Source organism: Stenella coeruleoalba (assembly GCF_951394435.1).
Source record: "Stenella coeruleoalba genome assembly, chromosome: 1".
NCBI lineage: Eukaryota > Metazoa > Chordata > Mammalia > Artiodactyla > Delphinidae > Stenella > Stenella coeruleoalba.
This window is the reverse complement of record NC_137169.1, coordinates 88,021,694-88,048,677: the sequence shown is the minus strand read 5'-3', so window position 1 is coordinate 88,048,677 and position 26,984 is coordinate 88,021,694. Positions and strand designations below refer to the sequence as shown.

Genomic DNA, 26,984 nt, shown 5'->3' with positions numbered 1-26,984 from the left:
GCTGATTTGGCCAAATTTACTAGGGTTGAAAATTTGCAATTCTCATTGTTTGGCTTTCACAACATATTCAACAGATTCAAAATCAATATCTACCAAATACCCACTAGAAAGAAGATACATATAATAAGACAATGCTTATTAAATGTTATTGTTGACACAGCAAGTACATGTGTACAAAGTTGTCTCATTAAATTTTACATGAGATTCTAGTAGTGATTAGAATCATACACAAATTACAGATCAAATCTACATCCATAACTTAATATACTATATCAAAAATAAAAACACACTTCAGGTGAAAAGAATATTTTATTTCAATACTTTAATACTGAAATCAGCTATCATACATATTCACCAACTCTTAAACTTCGCTGTCCCTATCTATCTCAGAAGACAGTCAAAGTGAGATTAATAGGACGAAGCAGTCTCAGCAAATCTAGAACTTTCTGTATTTCATCTCTAAATTTAAGTCAGGTCCTTTAATAAGTTACTGCTTATTCATTGTTCTATATAATATTTATGAAATGATTAGTGCAATACATCATTGAGGTATCATTTAAGAGGCAAATACCCTATAGATTTGGATTTGTCATCCCGATTCCTTGGCACTCAATAATGTAAGTATCTTTAGAAGCATCTTCTTCATCTTCTGATTTCTTCACAGTAAATTTAGCCTGAAACCAGAAGAGCATTTAGTATATAAATAATATGAAAAGCGATAGAGGGACGAGCCCACAACTCCAGCTTAAATAGGCAGTAGTTAATACCAAACTCATTTTATTGAAGCTAGAGATACAAAGATCAAATGACTCATGAGAAATTCAATGGCCTATATATAAAATATTCTGTTCCAGAAGGATGGTCCTTGTTCAGATTGTATACATACCTGTGGAATTCTGTCAGAATATACAGCCTGGGCCCTATTCCATACCCACTGAATCAGAACCCCCCAGGAGTACAGCTTAAGCAAATATAAATTTTTAAATCTCAACTGTTAATAATAATGCATCTCTACTACCTACTTCCTAAAATTTTTCTAAAACATGGCACTGAAGCATTTATACTTCTTTTATCTTGTCAAGTACAGAAATACCCTTTAATTCCCTCAAATTTTCTTGCTAATTTAATTCCCTAAATATACTATTTAAAATACCTAGTTCAGAGCAGAAAGGTAGAGGGAGGTAACAATTAACATCTTCATTCATCTTTATTGGGCTTAACGTATTTTTCACTTAACTAATTCAAGTTTGGCTTTGAAACATTTGACCTCTATCATTATTTGTGGAAACATGAGTTTTTAAAAAGCAAATGTATTCATTCTAAGAAAACTGAATTAAAATCAAAACAACTAAGTAGGCTGACTGAATTTGTGACAAAGGGATTTCAAGTATGCCTAAAACCTTTTGATTCTCTGAAATACAATTTGAAAACCACTACTCCGAAGCCCTGTTGAACTGTAATATTTACAAATTATTCCAGTTTCAGTATTATGTGGCAGTGCGCTGACACACTGGACACTGAAAATTACTGTTGAATGAATAAACACTGAATCTGAATTCTGAGCTAGACAAACAATTTATACAGTATATATATTTTTCTCAAATTATAAGCACTATATAAATATGAAACACAGGTAACAATTATGGAAATCATTTCTAGCCTATATATAAACCTACTGAAAACTACAAAAATTTAGAGTTGGAAGGAGCCATAGGGACTACAGCACACTCTCTGACCTTACTGATGAATTATCTGCACTGAGACACAGAATGATGAAGCACCTTTGCCCCAAATCACTGAGTTAAAACACAACAAAGCTGAACAAGAAACCAGAGCTAAAAATTCCAGTTCACGGCACTTTCCACTGTGTATTCACTTCAAATAACATGTGAGTGTCTACTATGTGCAAAGTACTGTAGAAAGAATGAATACAGGGCTTCCGTGGTGGCACAGTGGTTAAGAATCTGCCTGCCAATGTAGGGGACACAGGTTCGATCCCTGGTCCGGGAAGATCCCACATGACGTGGAGCAACTAAGCCCATGTGCCACAACTACTGAGCCTGTGCTCTAGAGCTCACGAGCCACAACTACTGAGCCTGCATGCTACAACTACCAAAGCCCACACGCCTAGAGCTCATGCTCCTCAACAAGAGAAGCCACCGCAATGAGAAGCCTGTGTACCACAATGAAGAGTAGCCCCGCTCGCCCCAACTAGAAAAAGCCCATGTGCAGCAACGAAGACCCAATGCAGCAAAAAATAAATTAATTAAATAAATAAATTTATTTAAAAAAAAAGAAAAGAATGAATACAGCCTTGTCTCTGCTATCAAGAAGATCACAGTCTACGTGGGGAGACAAATAGTTACAAAATACAGCATAAGTAGAATAATAAAAAATACAATTAACTATCTTTTGACATCAAATATAATTTGCCTTTGCCTCCTATCAAGCCTTTTCCCACAATTTAACCAAAATCTACCTATCCTTTCTAATAACAACAAAAAAAGTACATATTATTAAGAATCATACAAATAACATGTTAGGAGTAGGGCAACCGTGGCTTTGAGCTTGGTACACCTCTGTAATGCTTAATTTCTTAATACTACTATACATTATTTTTATAACTTTTTAAAATACTTAAGGTCAGCACCTTCCTTCATAAAATTCTGAGTTATAAATCTCATAGTATTTTACAAAATTACATTATAAAGACTATGGCAAAATGGAAATATGCCACACATTACTGAAAAAAGCAAGAAATGAAGCTGTATGCATTAACTGCAAAACAATGCAAAGAGAAACAATTTTAAGAGAGGAGGAGAATACCTAAACGTCAAGAGTGGTTTTACTGGCAAGGGGGAGTTAGGGACAGCTTTTTTCCTCTATTTTCTAAATTATAAATCTAGGGAATTCCCTGGTGGTCCAGTGGTTAAGACTCAGTGCTTTCACTGCGAGGGCCCGGGTTCGATCCCTAGTCGGGGAACTAAGATCCCACAAGCCATGCAGTGCAGCCAAATTAAAAAAAAAAAAAAATTATAAATCTACTTTTCTGAAGCTGAAAGGACTGGTAAGTGTTAGAAGTCCAGCAAATACTCTAGTCTACCCCAATAAAATCACAAGAAAATAAAATAAAACATTTAAAATTTTTATATAAATAATTTAAGTTTATAGCCCACTGCAAACCCCTTGTGATTTGATTTTATAGTTCCCATTAAAACATCTTCACTTACTGGAAGGCAGTACCTACCACACATGAGCTTAGATGTATGCTCTCCCAGTTTGCTCAAAGCTCAGTCCTGCCACTAAGAAACTATCCTGAGCAATTAATTCCTCTGCCTCACTAGACTCATAAGTAAAATGGGATTAATAATAAATAGCCACCTAAAATGGTCATGCAGAGTGAGACAACTCAGCTTCACTGCTGAGCGAGCTCAGTGCCTGCCACATAGGAAGTGTTCACCGAATGAGAGCAATTACAATTACTATTAAGTTTTCTGTTGATTAAAATGTGACTCCAAATTGGCCAAAATGAAAATCAATTACTCTTTCTGATAGAATACTCACCTTTGCTAGTTGTTCAGCAAAATGTATAGCCGTTTGGGTATGGAGTGTAACTGGTCCTGTTTTTATTCTGGAAATTCCACTGGCTAATGCCATGAAAATGATCAGCTGTTAAAAAAAGAACAAGAAGAAAATTCTCACACATTTACTAATATTTGGGGTTAAAATTCTACTGCTTTCCATATGAAAATACTATTGATACTAGAAATCAACATAGCTAAAAAAGAATTTCTATTTCTTTAGGTTTCCAAAAGTCTTAAGATGATACAAAACCTGTGTTACCAAAAGTTTGTGGTATAGCACAGAAATGCTTAGTAGCAGACCTCAATATAGATTTTTAAAATTAATGTTTAAGAATATAGAGTTAAAAGTTAATAAATTTAATCAGACCAACTATCTTTGCAAGCTATTATATATAATATGAAAGTTTCTTCCATACTCTAGAATTACAACATTTTAACACATAAATAAATACGCTAATACAGAATTACTGGAGTGTAGACTAGTAAGAAGGAAGAGACTAGAAATAAGGAAAACTGTCTTAAGAAACTGGTCAAGAAATCTTGAGTAATACATTTCTAAACACAGACATCTGATTTGCTACTAAGGAGAAAAAACTATGGTAGAAAGGAAAATCTATCAAGACAGTGCACCATAAAAAGACTGTATTTGGAAATATTCACTAGCACTTCTCAATGTGAGTAGATATATTAAGTTTGAGAGGTGTATGACACATCCAAGCAGAGATGTTGACAGGCATAAGAAATATTATGAGCATGCAGTTAAGGAGAAAGGTCTGGGCTAGTGATACAAATTTAGGAGCTGTCAGCATACAGATGGTACTAAAGCCATGAGACTGTACAAAATAACTGAGGGACTGAATACAGATAAACAAAAGAGCCTAAGCCAAGGGCTCTCCAAAATTTACAAGCTGAGAAGAGGCAAAAAACAATAACAAACTTGCAAAGAGACTAGAATGTAAGGTTAGCGAGATACAAAGATAATAACAGTATTTCAGAAAGCAAGTGAAGAAAGTATTTCAAGAAGGAAGGAGTGCTCGATTGTGCCAAATGCCGTAGCCAGGTCAAGTAAGATGAGAACTGAAATTTATGGTATATACATTCCAGAAAAATACCTAAAAAATGGATTGAACTAGGACATACCAATCAGTGTCTGAAAGTCAGTGACTAAAATTTATATTCAATCTAATTGCCCAATATTTGAATCTAATAGGCTTGATGGTTTTTATCCTAAAAGTGTCATTACCTGGTCTTGCAGATACTCATCCACAGCACCGCCATGTCTAAGATTTGCTAACAGCATTTCAGCAGCTTCAATTCCAACCTTGTCTGCATTAACACCTACAACAGGCACAATGTAAAAAAAACTAAATTAATTACTAAGAGGCAAAAAGTTTAATATATCCCAGTTAGCACTGGTGTAATATCTTTTAGGCCTCTGAACTCACCCAATGCAACCTTTAGGATAAGATCTTCATGTATATTTAATCTTCTGAGAGCTCAGCATATGCAAATATTTTATTAAATGCACAAGTGGAAGAAAAAACAGGCTGCTTTGGCCCTGTTTAAGAAGTACTAATTATAGGGGGACTTCCCTGGAGGTCCAGTGGTTAAGACTCCGTGCTTCCACTGCAGGGGGCACGGGTTCTATCCCTGGTCAGAGAAGTAAGATCCCGAATGCCACACGGCGTGGCCAAAGAAAAAAAAAAGAAGTACTAATTATAAAACCAATTTACAACTAAGTTATGACCCTATAACACTACACCTTGATTTCAAAATTTTAAATTTGCAATTCATATATGCTACAATTAGTCGGCAGCCGATTCCATTAGAATTAAAGGATTTTTTTTTAAAGTCAGATAATTTTCATCTAAGGAAGAACAGATAAAAATTCTCAGATCAAATATCATAAAGTTTTATTCCTTTAAGATTTGAACTATTTATTTATTTATTTACTGTGCCATGCAGCTTACAGCAACTTAGTTCCCTGACCAGGGATTAAACCTGTCCCCTGGCAGTGAGAGCACGGAGTCCTAACCACTGGACCACCAGGGAATTTGCCGGTATCACCTAACTTTGAAAGTAAGTCAGAAAATTTATTCCCATGTTCTACTTCCTACTTCTCTACACATACCACAAGTATTTGGTACAATGCTGAATACAAAATAAGTCCATCAGAAGTAGTGGAATGTCAAATGATTCTTTTTATTTACTTTAAACTAAATGAAACCTTGGCTACAAATGAAAATGTCCTTTGAAAAATGAGAATGTAGTTATTTTTTATTTTATATTTGGAAATTCATTTGACTATATGTATGTCTTGATAAAATTTACCAGAATAGGGGAAATCAAATTTTAACCATTTTTTCCCTTACAGCAATTATTATAATAATATAACAAATTAAACTATCTTCACAACATCAATCAGGCAAGTATTTACGTGACTGAATGAAGTGGTTTGGAATATGTATGAATCTTGACTTCTTGGGTAAACCACTTTGCCTTTTCCATTTCTTCCTCCAGATGGAGATGGAGATGATAATTCCTAAGTTGCAAACTTGCTAAAATTAGAGATAATATTTATAAAGCTTCTATTACCAAGACTGGTTTATAATAAGCTATTAATAAAAATAGTTAATATTGAGTACCTACTATGTGTGTACCATACTAAGTGATAGAAACTGGTTCCTTTGCTAAGGAGACATCAGAAAATACTCATATATAAGAGTATTTGAGGATAAGTGCTAAGCTCTATGGTATAAACTATATATCCAATGAGATTTCGGAAAAGGAAATTATAGGTTCTAGAATAACTTGAGAAGGTTTCATGGAACATGAAGGACTTAGGTGAGACCTTGAAGAATGGCTAAAATTTGCATGGAGGATGTGAAGGAGAAGGAAGGAATTCCTGGCTTTGTATCAATAGTATCAGAGAGCAGTAGACACACTAAGGTTTCTCTGTGTAGGGGCAAAGTATTTCTCAGAGCCATTCACATTCCTTCCTACCCAGCCGCCTTGAGAGCGAATAATGGTATGAATGGATATAACATAATTACCACCTATTACTAGCGGTCTGTGGCAACTGAACAAAATGAAGTAATTATGAGAATTTTTCTTATTAGTATTATGTTCTAAACAAAAGAGCAAAATCCTAGTTTCTTCTGAAAACTTAAGGCTTTTCTGACAAATACTCTTCTGCTATTCTAGAGGTTTCTTAAAATGGTCTCAATTTTGATGGTTTATAACAAATTAAAATGAATATTCAATGATTCGGGGTGTCTTCTAGCTTATTAAAAGGACAAAACTATAAAATAGTTATCAGGCTGAACAGAGAAAGCTAAAGGACTGATTATAGCATCAGAGAGATGCCATGAATTACCACATATACTGAAGGAGGAAAAAAAGTGCTTACTACAAGCTAGGCAGTTTCCATACATAAGAAATAGGATTGATAAACCAGAGTCATAATTCATCTTAGCAAATTGATTTGTCCCATAGTAAAGAACACTAACTGAAAGATGAGAAATCAACGAATACACAGATATTCAACTATGTAAACACAAATACATTCTGTACATATAGCAATCATATAAAGTTGGAAGGGATTCTTATACATAGATAATGGTCCAATCTCATTTTTCAGGTAAGGAAAGCGCAGTCACCATGTAAGATAAAGACAGACATAGGACCAAAACTTAGGTCTTCTTGCTCAGTTTAGTGCTCTCTGTTATAATACACTGCCTCCATCTAAAACTGCAAGATTCTCTCAAAAAAAAAAAAAAACCACAAACAAACCTCACCTTTGCAACAGGATTAAAGAATGTTATAACTGGAAGGATTTCAGATATTCTTCAGGCTAACTCTCTCACTCAATAGATAAGGAAACTAAGGTCAAAATAGTTTTAGTAACTGAGACAATGACAAAAACATGACTAGTTACAACCTACTGCTTCTAATACATATGGTGGTGTGCACAACCAGCCAATGTTGCTTCTGATAATAACGCTTAAACATTAGGATTCAGAGTCTAGTAATTTTCTAGTTAATTTAAATCAGAAATAAAAAGGGGATCTGGATATTGGGATCCATGACATTCTCTGAGATGCTTAATATATAGACTACCTAGACTAAGAGAGAAGACCCCAAGGTCTTTGCAATTGCTAATGACATCTCCTTTGACTTAAGTGCCTGACAGGAAACAAGGGCAGGCACCAGAAGGAGTCAGGCAACCTCAGTAAGTGTTGCTGCTCTATCCTCTATTCCCTCCTACCACTATAAGTCTAAAAATAAGTACTGTGCATTCTACATGAGTGTTGTCCAAAGACAACTTCAAAGTAAAAACTCTCATATGACAAAGTGAAAAAAAATGTTTATGGAATATTAGGAAAGAAACGTTTTCAGGGCTGTCAGTAAAGTTAATTCCAAGTACTGCTCTTAACAGAGTAACGGTCCCTTTATGATGTCAATACAACATATCCAAAACTATCTTCTACCCTGGCAAACTAACTCTACCTCCCATATTCATAAGTTTTAAGTACTTCCAGTTACCCAAGTTAGAAATCTAGAAGGTCATTACACTGCATCCCTCACCCCCCATTTCCAGCTAATCACCAAATTGTCTATTCACCCTCCTAAATACCCTTATATCAGTACTCATCTCTCTAGACTCAGTCCCTGCATTTCCTTGGTGTAGGTCCTCACCATTTCTGACCTGGATTGCTGTTAACAGACTCTTGTCTTCCTGCCTCCACTATGGTTTTCCTCTAATCCTCTACACAGCTATCAGACTAACTTCCAAAGACCTGGAATTACATCCCTCCTTAAAATCTTTATGTTTTCAGGATGAAATCCAAACTCCTTTATAAGGCCTATAAAGCCCTTCAACTATCTGTTGACCTCTCTAACCTCATTCTCTGCATTGACCCAGATCCTGTACTCATCACATATGGTTCTAGTTGCCCAAACACAGAACTACACTTTTATGTCAGCACTTTCCTTTGTCCTTCTTCCTTAGCTCTCACTTTTCTATCTGGCTAACTTCTACTTATCTACAGAACCCACGGGAGGATCACTGAATGGCACAAGACAGATTTGGGGTCAATCAGCCCCCAAAGAATAAGCTGTTCTTCTCCTGTGCTCCTATGGTGCCCTGGGGATAGAACAATCACAGCACTGGTCTGTCTCCTCTGCCAGACTAAGCCAGGAGACAGAAATGGTGACTCTTACTTCTGAATCCTTCATACATAGTACCTGGCACATCTTGGTACCCAACGATAATACAAACAAACTAAACTCACATTCCACCCAATGCCTGCCAAGCACTTACTACTTGTAACATAGGGTCCTAGTCTCTGCTTTATATTTTGCATTATCTTTGCCCTCTCAAGGCTTAAAGACATTGCATGTAGCGGCTCACTGATCCATGCTGATTCCTCACTGCACCTAACAGGTAATGAGTATACACTAAATATATGTTTTTGATCACTATTTCTCAAATTTTATAATACCTTAGAGAGCTTGTTCAAACAGATTCCTGGACCCCACTCTCAAAGATTCTGATCTGATACATGAGGTGGGCCCCAAAATTGGTATTTTCAGCAAACTCTCAGATGATACCCATATGCTACCTGTCCGCCAACCACACATTGAACAGCACGGTTTTAAACAGAATTCATTTATGTCCAGTCAACCAAAGGTGTTGATTTTACCTATTCTATTAACACTGGTTAGATTTGACACCCAACTGTATCTAGATCAACCAACTGAGCAGACTAAAATTACCTGAAGTTTTGTATTCAGCAGTAATAATGTGGTTAAATGGCATAGCGAGGGTAAGCATCTTTTAAAGATGCTACAAAGTAGGAATAAAGCAATCAACTGCCACACAGTGAAAAGTTCAATTAGAAGTTGCCTCAATGGCAAAAGTAACTTTAAATACTAACCAACAGAAGCATACATGTATCTACTCTCCCAAATATACCAAATACTACAGAAATTTCCCTTTCACAAAAACATTCAGTATTTTGAAATCAACACTGTAATAACTGATGCAGGGAAGAACCATCAACAGATACTAAAACCACTGGATGAAAGTTGTATTGAGACAGGATGATCAGATGGTGTCAAAGTATTATCCCAGAGTATTTATTAATTATAATGGGAAAAGGGGGAATTCCCTGGTGGTCCAGTGGCTAGAGCTCCATGCTTCTACTGCAAGGGGCACGGGTTCAATCCCTGGTCGAGGAACTAAGATCCCACATGCTGCGAAGCATGGTAGAGACAGGCAGGCAGACAGACAGATAGGTACGTAGATAAATAAATAAATAAGGAACCTTTATAGCAGACATACCTGGAGAACACCACCTTAACCAAGTGATCAGTGAGCTGTACTGATAAAGGGCATACTGACATTACATGCACCCTGATGTGATACAATAGAATGTACACAAAGTCACCTGTGCAATATTCTCACTAAAAATGTTTAACCTGAATAAATCTAATCATGAGATAATCAGACAAATTCAAATTATGGAAAATCCTATGAGAAAATGGCCTGGACTTTTCAAAATGTAAATATCATGAAAGGAAAAAAAGGTGAAGAGACTATTCTGTGGTTTAAAAAAAAAAAACTAAACAGACATGACAAACAAATGCTGTGTGTGCTCAAAAACAAACAAACAAGCAAACAAAAAACCTCATACTGCTCTAAAGAATATTTTGGAGGTATCTGGTTATGTCTGAATATAACAAGGAACTTCCCTGGCAGTCCAGTGGTTAAGACTTCACCTTCCAATGCAGGGGGTGCGGGATCAATCCCTGGTCAGGGAGCTAAGATCCCGCATGCCTCACTGCCAAAAAGCCAAAAAATAAAAACAGAAGCAATATTGTAACAAATTCAATAGAGACTTTAAAAATGGTCCACATCAAAAAAAAAATCTTAAAAAAAATACATATATAATAGATTCTTTGGGTATAAAAATGGTAATGTGATTATGCAGATACTATTCTTTGGATGGACACGCTGCAGTATTCAGGGGTGAGACTTGGTACCCGCAACCTGCATAGAGATGGTTCAGAAACACACACAACACGTAGCTAAACGTTCATAACCAGTGAATCTAGTGTATGGATATTCACTAATCATTCACCTTCTCTATAAGTTTGAAAATTTTAAAAGCATAAAGTTGGGGGAAAGACTGAAAATTTAACTGACTCTAAAATAGAATCAGTTAACCATATCCTTTCAAACTTGTTATCCATCATTCTACAACATCCTAATCCTGACAGATAATTAAAGAATTGTACAGTAGCACTGAGAACAGTGGACCCCCTTCATTTAGCTATACCTCGTTTACCAAGCGATGATCCAGCGAACAAACAGCCAGTGGATGTCTCAGCAATAATGCTATATAGGGAAAAAAAAAGTATTACTATCTATGCTATAAATATTCCAAAATTACATGCAAATACAACACAGGAGAACAGTGACTATTGAATAAGCAGAATTAGATCTGGCTAGTATATTACAAAAGTGAAAGTCTTCATATAGAGAGCAGCATGATTAGCATTCTCCATCTTCATCAGAGTAGAGTATCTTTCAGCACTTTGGACAAGAAGTCACACTAGATTCTAATCCACTCATAGGTAAGGAATGGCCCTCCCAGAAGTCTTGTCATCAGCACTAAGGGGTACCATTTCAAAGGCATACTGCACGCATTATCTTAAATGAAAAGGTCTTTCGACAGAGATGTTTGGTTTTGTTTTATAGTTTTTAGATAGTATTATCATACAAAGAAAATGCATTTACTTTAAACCCTTTAATAGAAAATCTGAAAAAGAAAGCTTAAATTTAAATATCCACAAAAGATACTTTTATTCTTCAAAAATATTAATTAAAGCATTTTTATAACACATAAATCAATAACTACTAAATGGATTAATATACTATATTTCTTTTTTAAATAGATCTTTGCCGTATCTAATATTTACTTGTAAACTGATTTCACATTTGAGATATAGAAAAGCAACTGGAAATATTTCTCTTAGGATCATCTTCAAAGGCTAACTTTTTTTTTTTTTTTTTTTTTTTGTGGTATGCGGGCCTCTCACTGTTGTGACCTCTCCCGTTTGCTGAGCACAGGCTTCGGACACGCAGGCTCAGCGGCCATGGCTCACGGGCCCAGCTGCTGCGCGGCATGTGGGATCTTCCCAGACCGGGGCACAAACCCGTGTCCCCTGCATCGGCAGGCAGACTCTCAACCACTGTGCCACCAGGGAAGCCCAAAGGCTAACTTCTGATTAGCTTAAACATTTAAGTTCGCTAATATAAACAAAAAGGCTCTTATAATGTAATAAAAGGTAAACCATCCTCAGAAAAGAAATTCAGAATAAAATAATCATCATAATTCATCATACTGTTGTTTTAGGTAGGAATGCCCTTAAAAATATATCTTCTTAAAACTACAAATTTAAACAAACAAAAAAAAATGACAAATCTTTAATTAAAATAGAATAATTATTTCAGGGCTCTCTCAACTAACATCTAGGAAAAAGTATATTGTCTCACATTATTCCATTTCCATTGCCAAAAGCTTGGTCTTTAGTTTCCTGAACAGGCTGGATGTTAACATACAGATCCCTAATCTCCTTTCTGATGCATCTTACGGCTGCCGCTGCCATATCTTTTGCTACCTATTTTGGCAAGACAAAAAAATAGAATAAAATAAATTAATGATTATTTTGACAATTGCTTTCAAGCCTTCAAAGACATGTAATTAATAACTTTTACATACATCTTATAAAAACACAATTTTCAACAGTAGAGAACACAGAATTTTAAGAAAAATTTTTAATGAAAAGATTTATTTAAAAATTAAGTTCTTTCAATAATTTCAAAATTTAGATGATATAATACTTATCAAGACATACATACACTTCTAAGATCATCTAGACAACTTTATTTTTTATTACTTTATTTTTTTAAAATTTTTATTAGAGTATAGTTGATTTACAATGTTGTGTTAGTTTCAGGTATACAGTAAAGTGAATTAGATAGCTTACTTTAAATGGCAAAACACCAGCAACAAAAGCTCTTCCATATATCTTAGTCACAGAGCCACGGTCAGTTAAATTTATTGGGTTCAACTGTTTAACTGGCGACATTCGGATAATCACTTCACCACCTCCTTTCGGGTAGTAGCCCCTATGAAAAGTATCATGAATACTTACATAAACTGATTACATGACAAAAATAAAGCTCAATATTTACAATAAAATAACATGTGAGTGATATCCAACTATATAATTCATGTTTGAAACTTCCAAATAATGTTTTAGATCTGTGTTGTCCAATATGGTAGACTCAAGCTACATGTGAATAAATGAGTATTAATTAATTAATTAATCTATTTATTTATTTATTTAGGACACACAGCTTGCAGGATCTTAGTTCCCCAACCAGGGACTGAACCCACACCCTCAGCAGTGAAAGTGCAGAGTCCTAACCACTGGACCACCTGGGAATTCTCTATTTAAATTTAAATTTAATAAAATTTAAAACTTAACTCCCCAATCCTACTAGCCACATTTCAAGTGCTCAATAGTCATATGTATCAAGTGACTACCATCCTGGACAGATAAGGAACATTTCCCTCAGTACAGAAAGTTCTATTCAACAGTGCTGTTTTAGACTTAAGCTACTTAATGGTAGGAGCTTGGTCTATTTTGTTCCTGCTATATTCCAGTGCCTAAAACAATGTCTGGCACATAGTAGGTGCTCAATAAATATATGATGAATACTTAGTAGCTGAACCACTAATAAAATTTCAACTCAAATATTTAGTGTCACTTATTCTATAAGAGATGCTGAGAACACGCAGATGAGAATGACAATGCTCTTATCCACAAAGAACTCCCCATCTGGTACGATGGGGCTCCACATATAATCTACTAGGACACAAGCCAGGCTGTAAGCAGGACTACAAGAGAGATGTAAATAGGAACTCCAACTGAGGCACAGTCACTGACAATTCACATAAGAAATTACAAGTTTCATTTTCAGAAAACGTAGAATTTCCAATTTTTAGGAGAGCAGGGGAAGAAAAACATGAACAAAGATATGGAAGTCTGAAGGCACAAAGTATGTTTAGGGAATGGCAGCAATCATGTAGTTAGAATATATGGAGGGGAGGGAGGATAAAGCTAGAAAAGTAAATTGGAATAAGATTGCAAATCACTTAAATGCTACAACAAGAAATATGGCCTTTTTACTATGTGGCCTTACAGAGGGAAGGGAAGCCTTACAGAGAAATAACCTGAATGCCCAACATGTCTCTTAGAAAAATAATTCTGGTTGCTCTATGGAACAGAATCCCTTTTATGACCCTGCAGTGCCCATTCCAGTTGTCTGCACACAGTGAGCATTCTGTCTGTGGTGAGCATGGATAATTCCAGATATAAAGGTGCCTCAGTGTAGCAATTCCCTTTCAAGTCCCCATGCCTCTGCTGCTTACTGTTTTTAAGCCACGAAGTACTATTATTTCTTATAAGATACGTATTAAGTGGGTTACGGAATGACAGCTCTCCAAGATCTAACTTTTCCACTATTTTTAGCACAAGTAGTGGGTCAAAGGGCTAAGAAATAAGTAACTTACCTCATTTTAATGTCACAATTAAATGTGAAACCAAATTTTTCAACAATTGGCTTGAAAACCTGAAAAAATCAGTTTACTATTACTTTAATCACCAATATTCATTGTCAGCAAGTATATTTAGTAAACAAAAGTGCTCTGCACTGAAGTAGTAAAGAAGCACCATGGATAAACAGTGATATAAAAATGTGTAGGCTAGTTCTATTTTTCAAATAAAATAACTGACGTAGCTAAAATCAAAAGTTTAACATTTAATTAATCAGAGCTGTGCAAGTCTATCTAATGAAAAAAAAAAATCAGAACTCAGGAAACTTGATCCTAGCAGTTTTTAACTCCAGAGGCCAGTATTTCCTAACCTTCTCAATATTGTGTACCGTAAGAAATTAGGGGGTGTTGAATAGCATTCCATTCTGCGTTCTCAGTTATTTTTTATATAGTTGAAATCTCACCGCATACACAACGTTTTATACATTTTTCCCCATTTAACATTATAAACAAAAGCATTTTCCCAACATTATAAAATTCCTCCTACAAAATATTTGAACGACTTCATGGCATTCTAGCATAATTTACCTAACCATTGTCCAAGTTTTCATTATTACATAATTATGTATATTATATAACAGTAATTATAGTATATAATGCTGTGCTCCAATACCTTTAACATTATCTTTTGCTGCATTTCGCAATATTTAATTAGGGTCATTTCCTTGAAGTGGTATTACTAGGTGAAGAGAGATTAACTTTAACTTTCATTATACATCCTATCAAACTGAATTTTAAAAGACTGTACCACCTATTAAAATGGCAAAAAAATTTTTAACTGAAACCTGAGACTATCAAGCGCTGGGGAGGATGAAGAAGAGCTGAAACTCTCCTACAGCGCTGGTGAAAATGCGAAACAATGCAGCCACGTTGTATGTCAAAACAATTTGGTAGTTTCTCAATAAAGTTAGACATAAACTTACGATTACAACTGAGCAACCCCTCTGCAGGTATTTACCCAAGACAAATAAAAACTTATGTTCAGACAGAAAAACCTGTATGTGTTTATAGTGGCTTTACTCATACTTGCCAAAAACTGGAAACAGTCCAAATGTCCTTCAACTGATGAATGGATAAACTGGTACTGATAAACAAACATCCATATAATAGAACACTACTTAGCTTTTATTGCTGATACAAGCAACATGGATGACTCTCAGATGTATTTTTTTTTAAGTTATTTATTTTTTGGCTGTGTTGGGTCTTTGTTTCTGTGCGACAGCCTTCTCTAGTTGTGGCAAGCGGGGGCCACTCTTCATCGCGGTGCGCGGGCCTCTCACTGTCACGGCCTCTCTTGTTGCAGAGCACAGGCTCCAGACGCGCAGGCTCAGTAGTTGTGGCTCACGGGCCTAGTTGCTCCGTGGCATGTGGGATCTTCCCAGACCAGGGCTCGAACCCGTGTCCCCTGCATTGACAGGCAGATTCTCAACCACTGCGCCACCAGGGAAACCCTCAGATGTATTTTTTTTAATTTATTTTATTACAGTATAGTTGATTTACAACGTTGTGTTAATTTCTAGTATACAGCAAAATGATGCAGTTATGGGACTTCCCTGGTGGCGCGGTGGTCCGGGAAGATCCCACATGCCGCAGAGCAACAAAGCCCATGCACCACAACTACTGCGCCTGTGCTCTAGAGCCCGCAAGCCACAACTACTGAGCCCACATGCCATAACTACTGAAGCCTGCAGGCCTAGAGCCTGTGCTCCGCTATGAGAGAAGCCACCGTAATGAGAAGCCTGCACACCACAACAAAAAGTAGCCCCTGCTCACCACAACTAGAGAAAGCCGCGTGTAGCAACAAAGACCCAAGGAGGCAAGAGTAAAATAAATAAATAAATTTATTTATTTATTTAAAAAAATGATTCAGTTATACATATATATGAATTCTTTTTCATATTCTTTTCCATTATGGTCTATCACAGTAGGACCTTGTTGTTTATTCATTCTATTATATAATAGTTTGCATCTGCTAATTCCAAACTACCAATCCATCCCTCCCCCATCCTACTCCCCCTAATCAGATGTATTTTAAGGGAAAAAAACAAGACTCAACAGGCTATATACAGTATTATTCTTTTACATGACATTCTGAAAAAAAGGCAGAACTATTAGAGAAAACAGATCACTGATTGCCAGGGGTGGAGGGGTGGGATTGACTACAAAGAGGGATAACGGAATTATCCACAGTAATTCTCTATCTTGATTGTGGTGGCTGGTTCACAATCATACATCAGAAATCACAGAACTGTATGCTACAAAGGGTGAATTTTAGTATAAATAACCACACCTCAATAAACCTGGAGAAAAAAAGATGATACCACTTTTCTCTCCCACTAGTTGTATAAGCATGCCAATACTGAATTTTATCATTCTAAAAATTTATAGTCAAATCATGGTATTTAATTATTATTTTTTTTGTGTGTGTGTTACACGGGCCTCTCACTGTTGCGGCCTCTCCCGTTGCAGAGCACAGGCTCCGGACGCGCAGGCCCAGCGGCCATGGCTCACGGGCCCAACCGCTCCGCGGCATGTGGGATCTTCCCAGACCGGGGCACGAACCCACGTGCCCTGCATCGGCAGGCGGACTCTCAACCACAGCGCCACCAGGGAAGCCCTATTTAATTATTTTTTAAAATTTTATTTTATTGTGGTAAGAATATTTAACATGAGATTTATTTTAAGAGTACAACACAATGTTGTTGACTATAGTTACAATGTGTACAACAGATCTCTAGAGCTCGTTTATCTTACTGTACTGAAAAGTTATGTCCGATGAATATGAACTCCCCAATTTCCCCCTTCCCCTAACTAGCATTCCATTCTTTGATTCCATGAATTTGACTACTTTAGATATCTTATATAAGTGGAATCATGCCAGTACTGTCTTTATGTGACTGGCTCATTTCACTTAGCACAATGTCCTCAAAGTTCAACTGTGTTGTCACATATTCTAGAATTTCTTGTATTTTTTTTAAGGCTAAATAGTAATCCACTGTATGTATATACCACATTTTCTTTATCCTTTCATCCATCAATGGACATTTAGGTTGTTTCCACATGTTGGCTATTATGAATAGTGTTGCAATGAACATGGGAATGCTAATTTCTCTTGGAGATTCTGATTTCAACTCTTTAGGATAATACCGAGAAGTGGGATTGCTGGCTTATATCGTAGTTGTATTTTTAATTTTTTTGAGGAACCTCCATACTGTTTTCCATAGTTGTTGCACCGTTTTGCATTCCCATCAACAGTGTGCAAGCGTTCCAATTTCTCCACATCCTCGCCAATCCTGTCAAACATAGTATTTAATTCTTACTTTGAGTTTTTCTTCCAAATCATAATCCCTGTATTCAGAAACTAACAGACTTATATAAGTAATATCATACACATACAAGTAATATAATGTATACAATAACTGAGGCTTTTTAAAGCATTCACTATGAGCACAGTTCTAAGATACAACACGCAATCTAAAATAATCATCCTCTCCCACAACAGAACGAGACACCATTAAGAAATTAAACAGCTATGTACACAAAAACACTCAGGATATATTTAAATAGAGAATGGAGATTCAGAAGACTATGTGAGATCATCTTAGTTTATCAGTAGCAACAAAAGCCCTTACCATGGCTGTGTAATCAATCTGTGGTGCCATTTCAGCATTAGTTCCACCTTTCAAACGAAGTTCTGATGGACAAGCAGCAAAGAGAGCACAGGGCATTGAGACCTGCATCAAGAGGCATACACTCCTAAGGAGAAGGCAGAACAGGCTTAGCTGCATTTTCTTTTTAAAGTCTCAAGAGAGAGACATAAATACATATCACCATTAGCTGAAGCACAGACAACTGAGAAGGCAGGTACACGCCCTCAAGTTTAAAGTTAAAAAACACTCCAGTGACTGAATGATAACATCCGATTAGTATTTCGCAGTAGAAGGAACTGGCCTTAAATGATAAGCAAATCTGGGTTTGAATCCAATACTAAATACATTAGCTGTGTGATCTTAGGTTAAGTCCTAACACTTTTCTTTATCTTACAAAGAAGTAAAAAAAAAAAAAAATTTAATTAAAGCATCTTTACAACGTTTTTACAAAAGGATTCTTAAAAGTAACAGTTTATGAAAATGCATTCAAAACCATCAAGGTCTAGAAATATTCTAATGATTGTATCTGAGTCTCCACCATGCACAAGGCATCGTTCCAGATATTAAGATACAGTTCCGCTTTGTTATAAAGCACAAACTAACACACCATTGTAAAGCAATTATACCCCAATAAAGATGTTAAAAAAAAAAAAAAAAGATACAGTTCCTACCATGTTGGCATCTGTGGTATGATAGAGTAATGTTTTACAAAGACTGATAGCCAAATATTTTACATGGAAAAAACTGTTAAGGAGATAATCCTTACCATAACTCACCTCTGTTTGGTCTTTATAGTCAAATAATGTGAGAAATCACAAGAAATAATTATAGAATATGTAGCATTTTATAAAATGAAACAGTCAGATTTTCTAAATGAGCTGTTATCATCCTTCTCCAAAGTCAAGGGAAAACAATCATATTAATACATAGAGTGTAGCTTGAAAAGGAGCGCAACATAGCCTCTACATACCAAGATAGCCTTTACTTAACTTTCTTATAGCAAAGGTGCAGGTGTACTGAGGTAGACAGTCTCTATCACTGATAATGCATTTCATTAATTCAGTAAATATTTATTGACTGTATAATGTGTTAGGCATTATAAGAGAAAATGCATGCAATATAATCCCTGTTCTCAGGAATTGAGCCTAGGAGCAAGTGAAAAAAACGTGGAAATGTTCAGTTTACTATAAACCATAGGTTTCCAACTACTGAACTTCTGTTTATTCCCTGAGAAACCCAACACAGCTAAAGTGTCTCTCTTCCATTCAATAAAGTCAGATTCTAAGAAGACTAAAGAAAACCTTAATATTAGAAGAGTAAGGAATTGCAAAGACAAAGGTAGACATGAGAAAACACATGGTACTGTAATCACAGTTAGGGATGAAAATGTTAGAATTCAAATAAATAAGATGTGTTTTCTGACTAGGAACAAGCTTGTTTGAGTCTACTGAATGGAAATGGATTATCAACCTTCAACTCACTGCCCATACGTTCTAGTGGATTAGAAGCCAGAAGGCCTAGATTCTAATTCTAGCTCTGACCCTTACTCTATGACCTCTGGTTTATCACTTAACACCAGAGGGTCTTCACTCTCTCATTCACAAAGTGGAGGAAGGGTTGGAACACATGGTTTCTATCTTCTCTCCTGTAGCTTCAAAATTCTATGATTCTGTGTTAATTTTTAGATAGCTGATTAACTATAACTCTTTCCCCCCTTTTGTACCAGAGAATGCCCAAAATAATAAGCTGACTATAAAGATATCTCAAAATGCTTTAATCCCCTTAAGAAAGTTCTCATTTGGCAAACTTCACTTTAGGCCTAGCAGCAAGCCCCTTTTAGCAGAAGTCTATTCACATCATAATTCAAATCTCAATCATCACTAAACATTTTAAGCTAAAAAAAAATCATAATTTTTTGAAACAGTCATTTCTGAAACAAACTGGCATTGGGTTTACAGTACTATTTCTTACTTTACCAGATTTCCTAGTAAATGGATAGGATGTTGATAAAGGATGCTGCTTACAATAACAATCAGCCAATAACACAGAAAACACAAAAATTGCTCTCCATGTTTTATCAGTAAAAGGAGGGGTTCTTGGAAAGGGATAAAGGCTCAATTTAATTGTTAAATATCCAGTTTTCAATGGGGAGAAAAAGCCAAGATCATATATAAAAATTTCTAAATAGGGCTGTATAAGTATCTATTAAAAGATAACAAAAATACCTAGACTAAAAGTAGAAGATGGCTCATAATTTGCTGTAAGCCAAGTACTAAATATGCTACACCACAAAGACTTCACTATAGAGCATGAAACTACAGTTGTTTTCAGATATTCATTTTCTAAGTAATAAAACTAAAGAAACAAATACGCTATACTACACATGTGAGAAAATTCTAGATAGGTATAGCAACAGCTACAATTAGGAAGCAATTAGGTATCTGAGACTTTACACAGTCTCTAACCCTAAAAGGTAAGTGTTTTATCTCCATTTTAAAAGTGAGGAAACTAAAGCTTCAAAGAGGTTAAGCAACTTGTCCAGTAAGTGGTAGTACCTGCATGTGCATCCAGGTCTAATTCCAAAACCCATACTTAAATGGAATGTAAGTGACACATACCCTGCTGTCTTGGTATCTGCTGTGTGGACTCCACCTTTGATCTTCTCTGGCGTAAACATTATTTCTGTTGAGCCGATTTCTGCCCCCTCCAGGTGCCCATCACAGAAATCTCGAATCATTTCCAGTCCAGATAAATGCTGAGGCCTTCAGGTCATAATACTGCATCAAAACGTGTGCATTCAGACTGCCTATATCCCCACTTTTTATGACACATTTACAAAACTTCAATGGCGAGAAAACAGCAAGCTCTAACCATAGTAAGTGCCAGAGCTTCCTTTTGGCTTTTTATGCACGTAGACTACCTGCTGGTAGGCATTATTTTAAGGGTTCCTTCCAGAGCAGTTATTTTAACTATAAACATATATGCTGATAATATTGTTGCAAATTTTAAGTATGCAAAAGAGGAAAACTAATAAACTATCTAAGTGCCACCAGTCTCACTTGCATTTCACTGAATAATCTATGATACCTGCATGGGCTGAACCGTGTTCCTCTAAAATACGTATGTTGAAGTACCTCACAATGTGACTGTATTTAGAAATAAGGCCTCTGAAGAGATGATTAAATTAAAAAAGGCAGTCAGGAGTGAGCTGTAACCCACTCTCACTGGTGTCCTTACAAAAAGAGAAGATTAGGACATACCAGGGGTGCGCATGCACAGAGGGATGAGCATGGGAAGAGGGAGCAAGAGGGTGGTCACCTCCAAGCCAAGGAGAGAGGCCTGAAACAGAATCTTCCCTTATGGCCCTCAGAGGAAACCAACCCTAACAGCACCTTGATCTTGGACTTCCAGCCCCTAGAATTGTGCAAAAATAAATTTCTGCTGTTTAGGCCACCTAGTCTGTGGTATTTTGTTATGGCAGCCCTAGCAAACTAATAAAATACCTCACACAGCCTTAATGAATTAATTTCCCTATTGGTGAAATGGGTTACTGCAAACTACTGCTGTGACAGAGAATTACTATTCACACATATCAGTAATTGCCTTTTAATAATTTCAACATGGAGTGTGGATAAAAGACTAAGAGATAGTTGATCCATTAGAATGAAATATATAAAAAGTACAAGGAATCACTCTGTCTTCCCCCTGGGTCCTCTTCTAACAGGTGCATATACCTGACACTTAAAAAATAGTGGCATGCCTAGCTTCCCAGACAGAAGAAACAAAGCCAACTGTCAACATTTTCCCCTCTCCTACAACTGATAATCCTGGTCGTATCCACAGCTTCCTAAAGGTCTGAATGAAAGCTGGAATGACACATCTCAGGGTCCTTATGAGACTATAAAACGTGCGGCAGCAGAAGATGCACTGGTTAAAAAGTGGGGTTTCCTCCGGCCCTAGAGGCTGTTCTGCCCTGATCTACCTTGCCCGCTGCTACGAGCTCTCCGGGTACTTGGAATGCCCGATGAGGCGGGGAAACCGTTTAAAAGATAACTCATTAGGAAACGAGACAACTCTAGCCAAATAGAGAAAACATGGGCCTATTTTCTGAACTTGCCCCTTGAAACTTTCAAGGGCCCACAAGCCCGGCTACGCCTAACCGCCCAGCCCGGAACACCGTCCCGCCGCCCCTGCGGCCCGGCTGCAGAGTCCTCAACCCTGGGGCCGGCGCATCTTCCCAGCATCACCGCCGGGCTGCAGATTCCCAGCCCCAAGACCCGCCCCCCATCCCCCAATGGCCTGTCCCCCGCCCCGAGCCCCCAGCCCGCTCTCCAACCTCCAGTCCCGCCGCCTGGCTTCCCGACTTACCTAAGGCCCGGCGTGCTGCGGCCTGCTCGGATCTTCTGCACCCGCAAGGGGAGGCCCAGGAGACAGCTCAGAGCCGTAGACACCCTCAAGATCTGCCCGCCCTGGTGCGGAGAGAAGAGAGAGAACATCAGCTGGGCAAGCTCTGTGCCGCAGCCCGGACGGCAGCCGCAACCCGCCAGGCCTCGGGCTCGGTACTCACCCCTTCCATGATGCTGCCGTCCACCTCGACCCGCGGGCCCGCCATGGGGGGCGTCCTGGGGCCTGGCCAACCGCGACTCAGCCTTGGCCCGAGCGGGAGGAAGAGGAGACGCAGGGTCCTGCCTCGCAGCTCCAGAGGCGCTGTCCTCGCTCGGGGTCGCTGGACTCCGCGTAAAGGCGGAGGACGCGCCGGCTCCGGGAACGCCCCACCCAAACCAAGCCGCTCTCCGTGCAGAAGCCGGGTTCGCCAGGCCCACAGCCAGGGCGCATGCGCGCCGCGCAGCGCTTAAAGAGGCGGCGCCCATAAAATTCCGGCAAATGGGAAGCTGTCCAGCAGGAGGGGTGGTGGCCGGGCAGGTTCCCTGGAGCGTGGAAGGAAATGTGTCCCTGGAAGACTTGCGCCCTGAACACAGCAAAACGCGCAGATTGCCGAAAGCCTCCCTTTCAACTCTAGTCGGATCCTCCAGTTGTCTCGCAGGCTTGTGCAAGCATCTGTGTTTATCTCTGTTTTCTCGGGGATCCTGCCGTACCCAGAACTGGAGACTCTTAGAGCTGAAGATGTAGGAAAGGTCCCTGCAATGCACCGACCACCTTCTCTCTGGTCGGGTTTGCCTTCTCTGCAGCCTGTCCCTTGAAATTGTCCCTGGTGCATTGATGATACCCATGAGCCTCTCGTTCTTCGTGTGTGTGTGTGTGTGTGTGTGTGTGTGTGTGTGTGTGTGTGTGTAGAGTATTATCTCTTTTTCTTCTGCTAGACACCATTTATTTGGGGATGAGTAGAAAAGGACAGAATCAGAATCAGTAATATAATGCTCAAAAAAGCCAAAGTTACGCCACCTTGTCCGAGAATGAGTGCAAGTTCATGACTGCAATGAACAGTGCCACTAACGTAATTCACTTCAGAGGAGGGCAGGAACGACAACCCGCTTCTTGATTCCGCTTGTGGTTCAGTTCCTACATTAACTGAGTACCAAATCATATGCAAGCCTCTAGGTAAGCAAAGAAGAGTAAGGTATTTTCTGCCTCCAAGTTATTGGAAGTATATTGTAGAGACTGAGAAGTGATAAATTATAATGTCATTCTTCTTAATGATAATAATGTACTGTACTTATCTTACAGTTAAGTAAAGAGGGAGCACCAATTAGAATATGATAAATCATTAAAAAAAGTCAACATTTATTGAGCACTTAGCCACTGCATGCATTTACAACCTGCTGAATTACTTACAGTTTTTACTCTGATTTACAGCCACATGTGTTAAACAATTTGCTACAAGGCCACACAGTTAACTAGCATACTGTGATATGAACCGTGGTGCTCTGATGTGAACACAATTGTCTCCTAATCCCAACATTCCACCACTTTTGTAACAGAGAAAGCCTGGGAATGCATATACTTTACCCAATCTCTGATACAAAAGCAGACAAAGATGACATGGAGAAGAAAAATTTATAAATTTTATAAATTCAGATGCACCAGGATCAATCAAAATATTAACAAATAAATCCAACAACGTTTATGAAATACTATACAGTATGACCAAATTGGGACTGAATATCATTCTAACATTAGAAGAATGTTATGATGTTATATCAAAAACCTAAGATCCCATTAATAGATGAAGAAAAAGCATTTGAAAAAAAATCAAGATCTATTTATGATAAAACAAAAGCAAATGAACCTAGGAATAAATGTAAACTCCCTTGATTAAGGACATCTGGAAAACTCTACAGCAAAGTTCATTCTTAATAACAGTAAATAATGGTAAAACATAAGAGACCTTTTAAAATCAAAACAAGATAGTAATATCCACAGTTACGGCTTCTTTTCAACAGATGATGGAAGTCTAGTCAGATTTTACAAGAAAGAGATGAAAGACACAAGACTGGACAGACAAAAACAACACCGTCATTATTCACAGGTGATATGATCACCTACATAGAAATAATGCCATTTGCAGCAACATGGATGGACCTAGAGATTGTCATACTGAGTGAAGTCAGACAGAGAAAGAGAAATATCGTATGATATTGCTTATATGCGGAATCTTTAAAAAATGATACAACTTTACAGAACAGAAACAGACTCACAGACTTAGAGAATGAACTTATGGTGGGGGGGATAGTTAGGGAGTTTGGGATTGATATGTACACACAGCTATATTTAAAATAGATAACCAACAAGGACCTACTGTATAGCACAGAGAACTCGGCTCAATATTCTGTAACAACCTAACTGAGAAAAGAATTTGAAAAAGAATAGATACATGTATATGTATAACTGAATCACTTTGTTATACACCTGCAACTAACAGAACATTGTTAATCAACTGTACTCCAATATAAAATAAAAAGTTAAAAAAAGAAAACCTCAAAGAATCTTTAGATATATTATTGAAAATATAGTTTCAGTAAAATTCCAATCAAATGCCCACAGGACTTTTTTAAGGAGCCTGACAATTCTAAAATTTATATGAAAGAACAAAAGTGCAAGAATAATTTAAAAAGAATGAGGTGAAGGGTACTTGTCCTCTCAAAACCCAGAATTTCTATGAAGCTAAAGTGAAGTCCATTCAGACTGTTTTATTATAGACACATCGGGTCCCGTATCAACAAGGCCCGTAAATTTCACATTATTAATTAAGGTAATCGTTAATTGGGGACGTTGATCATCGATAAAGGATTGCCAAAAAACATTTTTTCCTGTGCTGCCAAACCCCCCAGTACGCTTTACCGGGGCGGCTGCTTGTTTTATATATGGTAACAATAACAATTGAGCAATTCTTTGTCGTTTATTAAATTCTATAGGTTTTGTAACAGAAATCATAATAGAAATTTCTCCATTATAATCCTCATCAATAACTCCAGTATGAACTGTTACACCCTGCAGAGTCAAACTACTTCGTCCTAATAATAGTCCCACGGTTCCTGCAGGTATAGGCCCATAAACTCCTGTAGCTAATTTGTGAACTCCTCCTGCTGGCGTAAGGATACAATCTCGAGGAGCAATTAAGTCAACGGCAGCACTGCCGCTGGTAGCATGCATGAGATCAGTAACTAAGAGCCGATGTTGAGATTGTCCTGTAGTGTCTGATGAAAGCTGCCATTGCTTACAGGATACCGTTGAGAATTTACCTTCGCTTTTCCCATATTGTTGTTGCGGCCCCGGGTTGGGCCTAGCTTCCCGTTTCCCGAGACATTATCTCGTGGAGGCAAAAGATTTCCTAACTTATCCCTTTTGGAACGGCATTCATTAGTCCAGGTGGCTTTACCTGGCACCGGCGACATACCAGGTGGCTGTTCATTTTTAACCTGTTTTGATATTTGGCCTTGCCCTTTTCGACAATCTCGCCTCATATGTCCATACTTTCCACAATTGTAACATTTAGTATGATTGTCTTTCAACCCTCCAGTTATGGCAGCTGCAAGTAAATTGGCATGATAAGTAGGACATCCAATATCATGGCAAGCTTTTATATACTCTTCAAGTGGAGCGTTTACAGCTCGTAAAGGCCGCAATGCCTTCTGGCATTCAGGATTTGCATTCTCAAAGGCCAAGGATTGTAATAATAAATCTTGCTCATCTATTTGTGCTACAGCTCTTTGAATGGCTGCATGCAATCTAGACAAGAAATCTGTGTAAGCGTCACCAGGCCCTTGCATTAACTTAGTAAAAGATTGTGCTGTTTTTCCAGGGGGTTCCACTCGTAGTCATGCTCACAAACAACACATACGTATTTGAATGATTCGTAAATCGTCAAATTGAGCTTGAGCTTGTACATTACTAAATGCGCCTGCTCCTATTAATTCATCTAAAAGTGGTCCTGGAGGATTACGGGCCACATTAGTCCTTGCCATGTTTTCAGCTTCTTCTTTCCACCAAGTCTTAAACTGCATATATTGTCCAGGTTCAAGAACAGTCCTGGCAAGTGCCTCCCAATCCTGAGGAATTAATATGTTTTTGGAAGCATACCCAGACAAAAGTCCTTGAACATATTTAGAATGCATCCCATGTGCATTAATGGCTTCTTTTAGCATTTTAAAAATTTTAAAATCATGAGGGTTATACTCAACACTCATATATCCATTCGGAAATTGATCATTAGCAGGCATAGCTTGTCTAACAATAGGGAAAGCAAAAAATGGTTCAGAATATTGCTTTTCTTCCTTATTCATCTCTTCTTCCAATAAAAGTTTATTACATTCAGGTTTTAGAGGAAATCGAAACTGACGAGAGGCTCCAACAGGATAAGCAGCTAATTCTAAAGGAGGAGCCGAAGGAATAGTAGGACATGGCTCCTGATATGAAGGGGTGGTAGCATTGTTTTTATTTTCTTCCAATTTAGCCATCAAATTTTTCAACTTTGAAAGTATATCAGAAATCTCATTCTGTTGAGAAAGTGGCATCTCATTTTGTTTACTAGCTTGCTCCCGACCTTTATCATCATCAGAAAGAGCCCCTTCATCACTGGAGCCCGAAAAATCCTCTCCTGT

General features: G+C 37.6%; 1 protein-coding gene across 2 annotated transcripts; it reads right to left on the bottom strand.

Moving 5' to 3' along the window:
* Window positions 1-290: 290 nt before the first annotated feature.
* On the bottom strand, window positions 291-25,740 carry RTCA (RNA 3'-terminal phosphate cyclase). Of its 2 annotated transcripts, XM_079925009.1 has the most exons (11): window positions 22,493-25,740; window positions 22,294-22,394; window positions 20,544-20,687; window positions 17,908-18,031; window positions 14,234-14,292; window positions 12,642-12,783; window positions 12,148-12,272; window positions 10,928-10,986; window positions 4,828-4,922; window positions 3,565-3,669; window positions 291-674 (listed from the first exon to the last, which is right to left on the bottom strand). In XM_079925009.1, the coding sequence occupies exons 1-11, from the start codon at window positions 22,535-22,537 to the stop codon at window positions 573-575; spliced, it is 1,101 nt and encodes a 366-aa protein (XP_079781135.1). In that variant the 5' UTR covers window positions 22,538-25,740; the 3' UTR covers window positions 291-572. The 2 variants fall into 2 exon arrangements, with proteins under 2 accessions (XP_079781135.1, XP_079781136.1); XM_079925010.1 differs by lacking the exon at window positions 22,493-25,740 and having other exon boundaries at window positions 20,544-20,702; window positions 22,294-22,390.
* Window positions 25,741-26,984: the final 1,244 nt, after the last annotated feature.